Raw genomic sequence first — 13188 nt, 5'->3', positions numbered from 1 at the left:
GACTGATGAGTTTCAGAAGAAAGTTCTTTGTTTCTGGCCATTTTGAGCCTGTAATCGAACCCACAAATGCTGATGCTCCAGATACTCAACTAGTCTAAAGAAGGCCAGCTTTATTGCTTCTTTAATCAGAACAACAGTTTTCAGCTGTGCTAACATAATTGCAAAAGGGTTTTATAATGATCAATTAGCCTTTCTAAAATGATAAAATTGGATTCGCTAACACAACGTGGCATTGGAACACAGGAGTGATGGTTGCTTATAATGGGCCAATGTACACCTATATAGATATTCCATAAAAAATCAGCTGTTTCCAGCTACAATAGTCATTTACAACATTAACAATGTCTACACTGTATTTCTGATCAATTTGATGTTATTTTAATGGACAAAAAATTAACTTTTCTTTCAAAAACAAGGACATTTCTAAGTGAGCCCAAACTTTTGAACGGTAGTGTGTGTATGAGATTAGGCGGAAGAAGACCAGCAATATGATGATGTCCAACATACAGTATGTCTGTCCTCTCCAGGGTTTGGACGGTCCTCAGGGTCCCCCTGGTCCCACAGGATTGGTGGGTCTCCCAGGCACAAAAGGAGAGAAGGTGGGTGACGCCATTATCATCAGATAACCTCAGTATATCAGGCCTACAGTCATTGCATTTCATGGTCTTAGTCATTCTGGCACTGATTCATTCATGAATGTGTGTTAACAGGGCAAGTCCGGGGAGCCTGGAATGGATGTAAGGATGAAAGTGTTTTTGACCTTTGACCTGCCACACAGGGAACTCCCTGCAGCACACACTAACCTGTTCCTCTCTCTACAGGGTTTCCCAGGCCTGATTGGTGAGAAGGGATCCCGGGGAGACAGAGGAGACAAGGTTGGAGGAGCATTTTCTTCTCTGCTCTAGCCCAGAGTCCTGCTATGATTACACATAATAATCAATGTTGCTGTACCTGTATAGTCACCTGCCATCATTGACTTAGGTCTTGCCAGTTTAAAGTTGATGGGTTAACTAATACGTGTTAGAAGGGGTGTAAAGTACTTAAATAATTTAAAGTACTATGTAAGTAGTTTTTGGAGGTGTGTGATGTGTCTGTGATGTGCTGCAAACCAATCTGTGACAGCTGCAGAGTGGTGAAAAGCAACGTTATCGCAAACTATGACAAAAACTTGGGGGTTTCTTACTGGCTCCCCCTGTTCTGCTGGCACTAGCTGAGCATAGAGCTGTTCTAAGAAAGCTATAAGCCTTTCTGTGTTGTATGGGCCAATGAGTGGTGTGTTGAGAAGCAAACCATCATTGGCCATTGCAGCACACATGGTGATATTTCCCCCCCTTATGCCTGGAACCTCCACAGTGGCCCTTTGACCTAGAACATTCCTTCCTCTGTGCCGTGTTTTGGCAAGGTTAAATCCAGCTTCATCGGTAAATACAAATGAATGTGGTCTTTCCAGTGCTTCCACCTCCATTACTCTTTGAAAAACAGTAAGTGCGCAGTTTTACTGTAGAAATGCTAATGTTTATTTTTACTGTAAATATTTTGTATTGCTGTGTACGTCACCTCAGACGTCTTACCTGGACATATTGGTATCTTTGCTCTTTTACCCGTTCACTGTTTCTCTCGAATGGTACAGTGTATAACTGTTTCATTGTGACTTGGTGTTTCTTTAGGACTCAAGCAATAGTTGTTCTGCTGACAGAATTAACATTTTTAAATATATCATTATCAGCCAGCACTCTATCTTGAATCTCCCTCAGTTTTATTGCGTTGTTGACAACAACCATGTCAACAATAGCATTTTCCTGCGCATCTGAAAATATTTTTCCTCTTCCCCCTGTTGGGGACAGCCTTTGGGTCCTGTTGTAAAAATATATTTTATAGTCAAACTTACTGTCATATATATCTGTGTAAATATTCTATAATTGCAATGCAAAATAGATTCCTGTAATGTTTTAATTTACTGTAAGGATGTAACTCTCACCTGTTTGTATGATGGAAAATTCACATTACAGATGCCACTGTGGATCTTTGCAGATTGGGTTGCACCCTCAACCCTGCCTCTCTCAATGAGAGACCATGGTTCACAACATGGTCTATAAGTGTAGCCCTTATTTCATCTGAAATAACAGCTCTTTGTCTTCTTTGTCTTCCTCCACGCATCCGCCCTCTCCCTGCCACCCTTCTCCCTCCACGAACCCATCTTCCTTGTTCCATTTCCAAAATGAGTCTTTCTGAGCTCTACCTATATATACTGTAATATGTGTGTGTGTTCACTAACAAGTCTAAAACAAGACACCTGCTTAGCCTTTCAGCTGAAATTGCAATCAGCAGTGTTTGAAAGGCACAAGGCTGAAAACTATTCTGTTTTGAATGTGTGGTTCACAGTTTTGACAGCAGTGTGTTAGCATTTGAACAAAGTGCTGTAAATCCACAGTGTTGTGCAGGTTGTGGTTAAAGTCATGGGATAAGTGTGTAGAGTTTTGAAAACTGTGTTCAAGCAATGAAAAACGAACTAGAGTTTGGTCCACATGAACTGCCGCTGTGCAGACTGTAGTTAGAGTTTTGCACATGTGACTCCAGTTGTGTCCACTGTCGTTTAGCAATCGAAAAAAACTGTAATACCATAAAACATTGGGTAAGGATCTGAGATTAATTAGTAATGGTTACTATGACCACACAAGGACCATAAGTACACTACTAGGGTAGTGTACTGCTACCGCTTGCAGTGCGGTAGCAGAGAGAACAGTCTATGACTTGGGGGTAAAAGCTGTTTTGGAGCCTTTTGGTTCCAGACTGGGCGCACCGGGACCGCTTGCAGTGCGGTAGCAGAGAGAACAGTCTATGACTTGGGGGTAAAAGCTGTTTAGGAGCCTTTTGGTTCCAGACTGGGCGCACCGGGACCGCTTGCAGTGCGGTAGCAGAGAGAACAGTCTATGACTTGGGGGTAAAAGCTGTTTTGGAGCCTTTTGGTTCCAGACTGGCGCACCGGGACCGCTTGCAGTGCGGTAGCAGAGAGAACAGTCTATGACTTGGGTGGCTGGAGTCATTTTTAGGACTTTCCTCTGACACTGCCTGGTATAGAGGTCCTGGATCTGTACCGCCTTGCAGGTCGGATGCCAAGCAGTTGCCATACCAAGCGGTGATGCAGTCAATCAACATGCTCTCAATAATGCAGATGTAGAACTTTTTTGAGGATCTGAGGGTCCATATCAAATCTTTTCAGCCTCATGAGGGGGAAGATGCATTGTCGTGCCCCCTTCACGACTGTGTCGATGTGTGTGGACCATGATAGGTCCTTAGTGATGTGGTCACTAAGGAACTTGAAGCTCTCGACCTGCTCCATTGATGTGAATGGGGCCGTGTTCGGCCCTCCATTTCCTGTAGTCCATGATCAGCTCCTTTGTCTTGCTGGCGTTGAGGGAGAGGTTGTTGTCCAAGAACCACCATGCCAGGTCTCTGACCTCCTTCCTTTAGGCTCTCTCATCGTCGTCATGATGCCTGCATAAGTGTTTCAAATCCCATTTTCCCTCACTAGTATTTGAAGTCTCTGTGATGTGACAACCACTGTGCTAGTCTAGTTTGCCTTTGTGGCTATGCCTTCAGTGAAAGTAATAAAATAATACAAATAATCAGAGTGTTGGGTATAGGGGTGTGGTATAGGGGTGTGATATAGGGGTCTGTTTTTATAGGAGGGGTGTCGTGTCTTTGGCTATGCTGGATTAAGTGATATGACATGCTATTCTATAAAATAATTTCTCCGTAATGAATATTACCTGATTGAGCTAACCATGTAAATGTAATTAACTAGAGAGTCGGGCACCACAAAATAATATTTATAGAGCTGTTATCTTCCGAATATACCATTAAAGACCTAGTAATATTTTACATCAATAGCAGTCAATATTAATCGCCATCTTAATTCAGTCTCATCTGAAAGTTGTAAACTCTTGCACGAACCCTGGCTAACAAGTTGAACCAGCAATACAAAATTGGGTTTAATTATGTATTTACTAAATACCTAACTAATCACACAGAATTACACATACACATAATTAAATCATAACTTGATTACAAATGACATCATAAAGGAAAACATCCCTAGCGGGCGGAACAGATATGACAGCTGGTTACACAAAAGAAAAGGGGCTGGGTTTGAGTGAAAGAGCGGGAAGACTGAGGAACAAAGGGAAGAAGCTGTGCTATCGTAAATACAGTATCTTATGCATTCTAAATTACCGCCCATTTGGAAAAGGAAAATGCAATATATATTTACTCTGAGCTGTGCTTCGGTAGGATCGTGGTAGATAGAAGGCCGTGTTTCGCAACCGAGTCCTTTGAAGAATGTCTCTGGTTGTCAATTGGATACGTTGTAGTAATGTCATTGGGTGATAGACGAGATACCTAACCCTCGTTTGCATCTGCTGTTGCTAACTCAACGGCTAGGAGGTATCATTTCTGTAGTGAATAAGAGTTCAAAGTTCATACCATTCGCAACCAAAGCTCACGCTGATGTTGGCTTCATTCGGTAGTTATTATCTGAACCATTCTGACATAGTACCGTCGTCCTCAAGTCCTCGGAACAGATAGTTACATTGTCGTCAAGGGCTTATATAGGAAGGGAGAGGAGGGCGTGTTTGAAAAGTTTTATAGCCCATGTCCCTTTACAGGGGCGGGCCACTGATTGAGCAGAGCCCTGTCTTATGAAAACCCAAATCTCACATTTTAGAAGCTAAAATCACATTTCATCCTATCACGAATAATTTAATCTTCAAACATTTAAATTTAACAACAATTCCATGTGAATCCGATAACTCTGATGTGTAGACTTTCCACTGTAGAGTTGATGTCATCTTATCATCGATGACAATGTCTCAGATGACAACCGAACTGACATCATATTCATTAAGTACCACCGCATGTTCAATTGGTCAGATTACCAGAATATAGTTTCCCCCCACCTTCTGATGTTCCCAGAATCTCTATGTTAACCAAGGGTTTTGCAAATGTAAGCTCAGTAGGGTAGAGCGAGGGAAAAGGGGGGAAGAGGTATTTATGACTGTCATAACCCTACCCCACAGGCCAACGTCATGACAGGGTTGTATAGTATGGGGTATAGGGGTCTGTTTTTATAGGAGGGGTGTATAGTATGGGGTATAGGGGGCTGTTTTTATAGGAGGGGTGTATAGTCTGGGGTATAAGGGTCTGTTTTTATAGGAGAGGTGTATAGTATGGGGTATAGGGAGCTGTTTATAGGAGGGGTGTATAGTATGGGGTATAGGGAGCTGTTTTTATAGGAGGGGTGTATAGTCTGGGGTATAGGGGGCTGTTTATAGGAGGTGTATAGTATGGGGTATCGAGGGCTGTTTATAGAAGGGGTGTATAGTATGGGGTATAGTGGGCTGTTTTTATAGGAGGGGTGTATAGTCTGGGGTATAGGGGGCTGTTTTTATAGGATGGGTGTATAGTATGGGGTATAGGGGGCTGTTTATAGAAGGTGTATAGTATGGGGTATAGGGGGCTGTTTATAGAAGGTGTATAGTATGGGCTATAGGGGGCTGTTTATAGAAGGTGTATAGTCTGGGGAATAGGGAGCTGTTTATAGGAGGTGTATAGTATGTGGTATAGGGGGCTGTTTTTATAGGAGGGGTGTATAGTATGGGGTATAGGGGGCTGTTTTTAGGAGGTGTATAGTATGGGGTATAGGGGGCTGTTTTTATAGGAGGGGTGTATAGTATGGGGTATAGGGGGCTGTTTATAGGAGGTGTATAGTATGGGGTATAGGGGGCTGTTTTTATAGGAGGGGTGTATAGTATGGGGTATAGGGGGCTGTTTATAGGATTTGTGTATAGTATGGGGTATAGGGTGCTGTTTTTATAGTAGGTGTATTATATCGGGTATAGGGAGCTGTTTATAGGAGGTGTATAGTATGGGGTATCGAGGGCAGTTTATAGGAGGTGTATAGTATGGGGTATCGAGGGCTGTTTATAGGAGGGGTGTATAGTATGGGGTATAGGGGGCTGTTTATAGGAGGTGTATAGTATGTGGTATAGGGGGCTGTTTATAGGAGGTGTATAGTATGGGGTATAGGGGGCAGTTTATAGGAGGTGTATAGTATGGGGTATCGAGGGCTGTTTATAGAAGGGGTGTATAGTATGGGGTATAGTGGGCTGTTTTTATAGGAGGGGTGTATAGTATGGGGTATAGGGGGCTGTTTTTATAGGAGGGGTGTATAGTCTGGGGTATAGGGGGCTGTTTATAGGAGGTGTATAGTATGGGGTATAGGAGGCTGTTTATAGGAGGTGTATAGTATGTGGTATAGGGGGCTGTTTATAGGAGGTGTATAGTATGGGGTATAGGGAGCTGTTTATAAGAGGTGTATAGTGTGGGGTATAGGGGGCTGTTTATAAGAGGTGTATAGTATGTGGTATAGGGGGCTGTTTATAGGAGGTGTATAGTATGGGGTATAGGGAGCTGTTTATAAGAGGTGTATAGTATGGGGTATAGGGGGCTGTTTATAAGAGGTGTATAGTATGGGGTATAGGGGGCTGTTTTTTGGAGGTGTATAGTATGGGGTATAGGGGGCTGTTTTTATAGGAGGGGTGTATAGTCTGGGGTATAGGGGGCTGTTTATAGGAGGTGTATAGTATGGGGTATAGGGGGCTGTTTTTATAGGATGGGTGTATAGTATGGGGTATAGGGGGCTGTTTATAGAAGGTGTATAGTCTGGGGTATAGGGAGCTGTTTATAGGAGGGGTGTATAGTATGGGGTATAGGGGGCTGTTTTTATTGGAGTGGTGTATAGTATGGGGTATAGGGGCTGTTTATAGGAGGTGTATAGTATGGGGTATAGGGGGCTGTTTATAGAAGGTGTATAGTATGAGGTATAGGGGGCTGTTTTTATAGGAGGGGTGTATAGTATGGGGTATAGGGGGCTGTTTTTATTGGAGTGGTGTATAGTATAGGGTATAGGGGCTGTTTATAGGAGGTGTATAGTATGGGGTATAGGGGCTGTTTATAGGAGGTGTATAGTATGGGGTGTCTCAGCCTTCAGTATTTATGCTGCAGTAGTTTATGTCTGGGGCTGGGGTCCTTAGGGCTGTTTTGGGGTATAGGAGGCGGTGTCCTTTGAATCTAAGTTCTCTAATTCTCTCCTTCTCTCTCTCGGAGGACCTGTATAGTATGATGACTCCTTGCTGTCCCCAGTCCACCTGGCCGGGCTGCTCCAGTTTTGAATAGGACCATGCCCCAGGACTACTTGACATGATGACTCCTTGCTGTAGTCCACCTGGCCGTGCTGCTGCTCCAGTTTCAACTGTTCTGCCTTATTATTATTCGACCATGCTGGTCATTTATGAACATTTGAACATCTTGGCCATGTTCTGTTATAATCTCTACCCGGCACAGCCAGAAGAGGACTGGCCACCCCACATAGCCTGGTTCCTCTCTAGGTTTCTTCCTAGGTTTTGGCTTTTCTAGGGAGTTTTTCCTAGCCACCGTGCTTCTACACCTGCATTGCTTGCTGTTTGGGGTTTTAGGCTGGGTTTCTGTACAGCACTTTGAGATATCAGCTGATGTACGAAGGGCTATATAAATAAATTTGATTTGATTTGATTTATAGGGGGCTGTTTATAGAAGGTGTATAGTATGAGGTATAGGGGGCTGTTTTTATAGGAGGGGTGTATAGTATGGGGTATAGGGGGCTGTTTTTATTGGAGTGGTGTATAGTATAGGGTATAGGGGGCTGTTTATAGAAGGTGTATAGTATGGGGTATAGGGGGCTGTTTTTATAGGAGGGGTGTATAGTATGGAGTATTGGGGGCTGTTTTTATAGGTGGGGTGTATAGTATGGGGTATAGGGGGCTGTTTATAGGAGGTGTATAGTATGGGGTATAGGGGGCTGTTTATAGAAGGTGTATAGTATGAGGTATAGGGGGCTGTTTTTATAGGAGGGGTGTATAGTATGTGGTATAGGGGGCTTTTTATAGGATTTGTGTATAGTATGGGGTATAGGGGGCTGTTTATAGGAGGGGTGTATAGTATGGGGTATAGGGGGCTGTTTATAGAAGGTGTATAGTATGGGGTATAGGGGGCTGTTTTTATAGGAGGGCTGTATAGTAAGGGGTATAGGGGGCTGTTTATAGGAGGTGTATAGTATGGGGTATGGGGGCTGTTTATTTATAGTCTGGGGTATGGGGCTGTTTTTATAGGAGGGCTGTATAGTAAGGGGTATAGGGGGCTGTTTTTATAGGAGGGGTGTATAGTCTGGGGTATAGGGGGCTGTTTATAGGAGGTGTATAGTATGGGGTATAGGGGGCTGTTTATAGGAGGTGTATAGTATGGGGTATAGGGGGCTGTTTATAGGAGGTGTATAGTATGGGGTATAGGGGGCTGTTTATAGGAGGGGTGTATAGTATTGGGTATACGGGGCTGTTGATAGGAGGGGTGTATAGTATGGGATATAGGGGGCTGTTTTTATAGGAGTGGTGTATAGTATGGGGTATAGGGGGCTGTTTATAGGATTTGTGTATAGTATGGGGTATAGGTGGCTGTTTTTATAGGAGGGGTGTATAGTATGGGGTATAGGGGGCTGTTTTTATAGGAGGGGTGTATAGTATGGGGTATAGGGGGCTGTTTATAGGATTTGTGTATAGTATGGGGTATAGGGGGCTGTTTATAGGAGGTGTATAGTATGGGGTATAGGGGGTTGTTTATAGGAGGTGTATAGTATGGGATATAGGGGGCTGTTTTTATAGGAGTGCTGTATAGTATGGGGTATAGGGGGCTGTTTATAGGAGGGATGTATAGTATGGGGTATAGGGGACTGTTTATAGGAGGTGTATAGTATGAGGTGTAGGGGGCTGTTTTTATAGGAGGGCTGTATAGTAAGGGGTATAGGGGGCTGTTTATAGGAGGTGTATAGTATGGGGTATAGGGGGCTGTTTATAGGAGGTATTATATGGGGAGGGGCTGTTTATAGAAGGTGTATAGTATGAGGTATAGGGGGCTGTTTTTATAGGAGGGCTGTATAGTAAGGGGTATAGGGGGCTGTTTATAGGAGGTGTATAGTATGGGGTATAGGGGGCTTTTATAGGAGGTGTATAGTATGGGGTATAGGGGGCTGTTTTTATAGCGTGGGGTATAGGGGGCTGTTTATAAGAGGTGTATAGTATGGGGTATAGGGGGCTGTTTATAGGAGGTGTATAGTATGGGGTATAGGGGGCTGTTTATAGGAGTTGTATAGCGTGGGGTATAGGGGGCTGTTTATAAGAGGTGTATAGTATGGGGTATAGGGGGCTGTTTATAGGAGTTGTATAGCGTGGGGTATAGGGGGCTGTTTATAAGAGGTGTATAGTATGGGGTATAGGGGGCTGTTTATAGGAGGTGTATAGTATGGGGTATAGGGGGCTGTTTATAGGAGTGGTGTATAGTATGGGGTATAGGGGGCTGTTTATAGGAGGGATGTATAGTATGGGGTATAGGGGACTGTTTATAGGAGGTGTATAGTATGAGGTGTAGGGGGCTGTTTTTATAGGAGGGCTGTATAGTAAGGGGTATAGGGGGCTGTTTATAGGAGGTGTATAGTATGGGGTATAGGGGGCTGTTTATAGGAGGTATATAGTATGGGGTATAAGGGGCTGTTTATAGAAGGTGTATAGTATGAGGTATAGGGGGCTGTTTTTATAGGAGGGCTGTATAGTAAGGGGTATAGGGGGCTGTTTATAGGAGGTGTATAGTATGGGGTATAGGGGGCTGTTTATAGGAGGTGTATAGTATGGGGTATAGGGGGCTGTTTATAGGAGTTGTATAGCGTGGGGTATAGGGGGCTGTTTATAAGAGGTGGTGTATAGTATGGGGTATAGGGGGCTGTTTATAGGAGGTGTATAGTATGGGGTATAGGGGGCTGTTTATAGGAGTTGTATAGCGTGGGGTATAGGGGGCTGTTTATAAGAGGTGTATAGTATGGGGTATAGGGGGCTGTTTATAGGAGTTGTATAGCGTGGGGTATAGGGGGCTGTTTATAAGAGGTGTATAGTATGGGGTATAGGGGGCTGTTTATAGGAGGTGTATAGTATGGGGTATAGGGGGCTGTTTATAGGAGTTGTATAGTATGGGGTATAGGGGGCTGTTTATAAGAGGATGTATAGTATGGGGTATAGGGGGCTGTTTATAGGAGTTGTATAGTATGGGGTATAGGGGGCTGTTTATAGGTGGATGGGGTATAGGGGGCTGTTTATAGGAGTTGTATATGGGGTATAGGGGACTGTTTATAGGAGGTGTATAGTATGGGGTATAGGGGGCTGTTTATAGGAGGTGTATAGTTTGGGGTATAGGGTGTTTATAGGAGGTGTATAGTATGGGGTATAGGGGGCTGTTTATAGGAGTTGTATAGTATGGGGTATAGGGGGCTGTTTATAAGAGGTGTATAGTATGGGGTATAGGGGCTGTTTATAGGAGTTTATAGGTAAGGGGGCTGTTTATAGGTGTATAGTATGGGGTATAGGGGGCTGTTTATAGGAGTTGTATAGCGTGGGGTATAGGGGGCTGTTTATAAGAGGTGTATAGTATGGGGTATAGGGGCTGTTTATAGGAGGTGTATAGTATGGGGTATAGGGGGCTGTTTATAGGAGGTGTATAGTAAGGGGTATAGGGGGCTGTTTATAGGAGGTGTATAGTATGGGGTATAGGGGGCTGTTTATAGGAGGTGTATAGTATGGGGTATAGGGGGCTGTTTATAGGAGTTGTATAGCGTGGGGTATAGGGGGCTGTTTATAAGAGGTGTATAGTATGGGGTATAGGGGGCTGTTTATAGGAGGTGTATAGTATGGGGTATAGGGGGCTGTTTATAGGAGTTGTATAGCGTGGGGTATAGGGGGCTGTTTATAAGAGGTGTATAGTATGGGGTATAGGGGGCTGTTTATAGGAGTTGTATATGGGGTATAGGGGGCTGTTTATAAGAGGTGTATAGTATGGGGTATAGGGGGCTGTTTATAGGAGTTGTATAGTATGGGGTATAGGGGGCTGTTTATAAGAGGTGTATAGTATGGGGTATAGGGGGCTGTTTATAGGAGTTGTATAGCGTGGGGTATAGGGGGCTGTTTATAAGAGGTGTATAGTATGGGGTATAGGGGGCTGTTTATAGGAGGTGTATAGTATGGGGTATAGGGGGCTGTTTATAGGAGGTGTATAGTATGGGGTATAGGGGGCTGTTTATAGGAGTTGTATAGCGTGGGGTATAGGGGGCTGTTTATAAGAGGTGTATAGTATGGGGTATAGGGGGCTGTTTATAGGAGTTGTATAGCGTGGGGTATAGGGGGCTGTTTATAAGAGGTGTATAGTATGGGGTATCGAGGGCTGTTTCCTCACTCAGACCGACTCATTTGTGGCATCTGGGAATCTGAAAGTGGAAGAAACAGTAGTTGTTTCTATAACAACATCACTGCTTTGAGGTGGCTTATGCATCCAAACAAGACCTGGGGTCCATTCAGTATCAGAAGTCTCAATGCTAATGTTTTAGAATAGTGTCTGGCTATGTGGAATGTCTGTCTGTCTTTCTATGTGGAGTGTCTGTCTGTCTATGTGGAGTGTTTGTCTGTCTATGTGGAGTGTCTGTCTGTCTATGTGGAGTGTCTACTCCTTTCTGCAACTTTCTCTCCTTTACTGTATCTCCACCTTGTCCTTTTGTATGTTGTCAATGAGAAACGGAATTCATTCCTGCAACATCTGGATTGTTAGCTATGTTGTCATGGCAATGGCATTACGATGCTGCATTATGCATAGCCCAGAGTTCACAACCTCAAAATCCCAGTAAGTCCTGACAAAAATGGTGGCCTACTTTTTGTCCACAATTACATTGATGGAGATACTAAAGCATGAACAACTGTTGGCTTACTAAATGTTCCATCAATATGTGTTACATGTAGTACATACTTAATCAACACAACTGGTCTACAATACACTGAGTGTACAAAACATTAAGAACACCTTCCTAATATTGAGTTGCACCCCCTTTTGCCCTCAGAACAGCCTCAATTCGTTGGGACATGGACTCTACAAGGTGTAGAAAGTGTTCCACAGGGATGCTGGCCCATGTTGACTCCAATGCTTCCCACAGTTGTATCAAGTTGACTGGATGTCTTTGGGTGGTGGACCATTCTTGATACACACATATCAAATCAAATCACATCAAATGTATTTATATAGCCCTTCGTACATCAGCTGATATCTCAAAGTGCTGTACAGAAACCCAGCCTAAAACCCCAAACAGCAAGCAATGCAGGTGTAGAAGCACGGTGGCTAGGAAAAACTCCCTAGAAAGGCCAAAACCTTTGGAAGAAACCTAGAGAGGAACCAGGCTATGTGGAGTGGCCAGTCCTCTTCTGGCTGTGCCGGGTGGAGATTATAACAGAACATGGCCAAGATGTTCAAATGTTCATAAATGACCAGCATGGTCCAATAATAATAAGGCAGAACAGTTGAAACTGGAGCAGCAGCACGGCCAGGTGGACTGGGGACAGCAAGGAGTCATCATGTCAGGTCGTCCTGAGGCATGGTCCTTGGGCTCAGGTCCTCCGAGAGAGAGAAAGAAAGAGAGAAAGAGAGAATTTGAGAGAGCACACTTAAATTCACACAGGACACCGAATAGGACAGGAGAAGTACTCCAGATATAACAAACTGACCCGAGCCCCCCGACACATAAACTACTTCAGCATAAATACTGGAGGCTGAGACAGGAGGGGTCAGGAAACCTTTGAGTTAAAAAAAAAACAGAAGCATTGCAGTTCTTAACCCAAACTGGTGCAACTGGCATCTACTACCATACCCGATCAAAGGCAATTAAATATTGTCCTGCCCATTCCCTCTCTAAATGGCACACATGCATAATCAATATCTCAACAGTCTCAAGGCTTATAAATATATAACCTGTCTACTCCCCTTTATCTACACCGATTGAAATGGATTTAACAGGTGACATCAATAAGGGATCAAAGCTTCCACCTGGATTCACCTGGTCAGTCTGTGTCATGGAAAGAGCAGGTGTTCTTGTAATGTTTTGTACACTCAGTGTATATCGTCATTGAACCTACACTATACCAGCTTGGCCCCGGATTTGAACCTGATTCATCTAATCTTCTTGTTTGATGATTGTGATCAGTTATATTGGGTGTTTTAGGCCTACGGGGAATACTCTGT

The 13188-nt window shown here is 43.7% G+C and overlaps 1 protein-coding gene across 4 annotated transcripts in view; it reads left to right on the top strand.

The window, feature by feature from the left end:
* The window catches only part of LOC135545719 (collagen alpha-1(XXIII) chain-like), a 95010-nt gene that overhangs the window by 75394 nt on the left and 6428 nt on the right, over window positions 1-13188 (top strand). For all 4 annotated transcript variants that reach the window (XM_064973533.1, XM_064973532.1, XM_064973531.1 and 1 more), the window contains 3 exons: window positions 528-599; window positions 711-737; window positions 822-875. In XM_064973533.1, coding sequence (XP_064829605.1) covers window positions 528-599; window positions 711-737; window positions 822-875 — 153 coding nt within the window. The remainder of the gene's footprint in view (window positions 1-527; window positions 600-710; window positions 738-821; window positions 876-13188) is intronic.

Source organism: Oncorhynchus masou, chromosome 9 (genome assembly GCF_036934945.1).
Source record: "Oncorhynchus masou masou isolate Uvic2021 chromosome 9, UVic_Omas_1.1, whole genome shotgun sequence".
NCBI lineage: Eukaryota > Metazoa > Chordata > Actinopteri > Salmoniformes > Salmonidae > Oncorhynchus > Oncorhynchus masou.
This window is presented reverse-complemented; position numbering and strand designations above follow the sequence as displayed.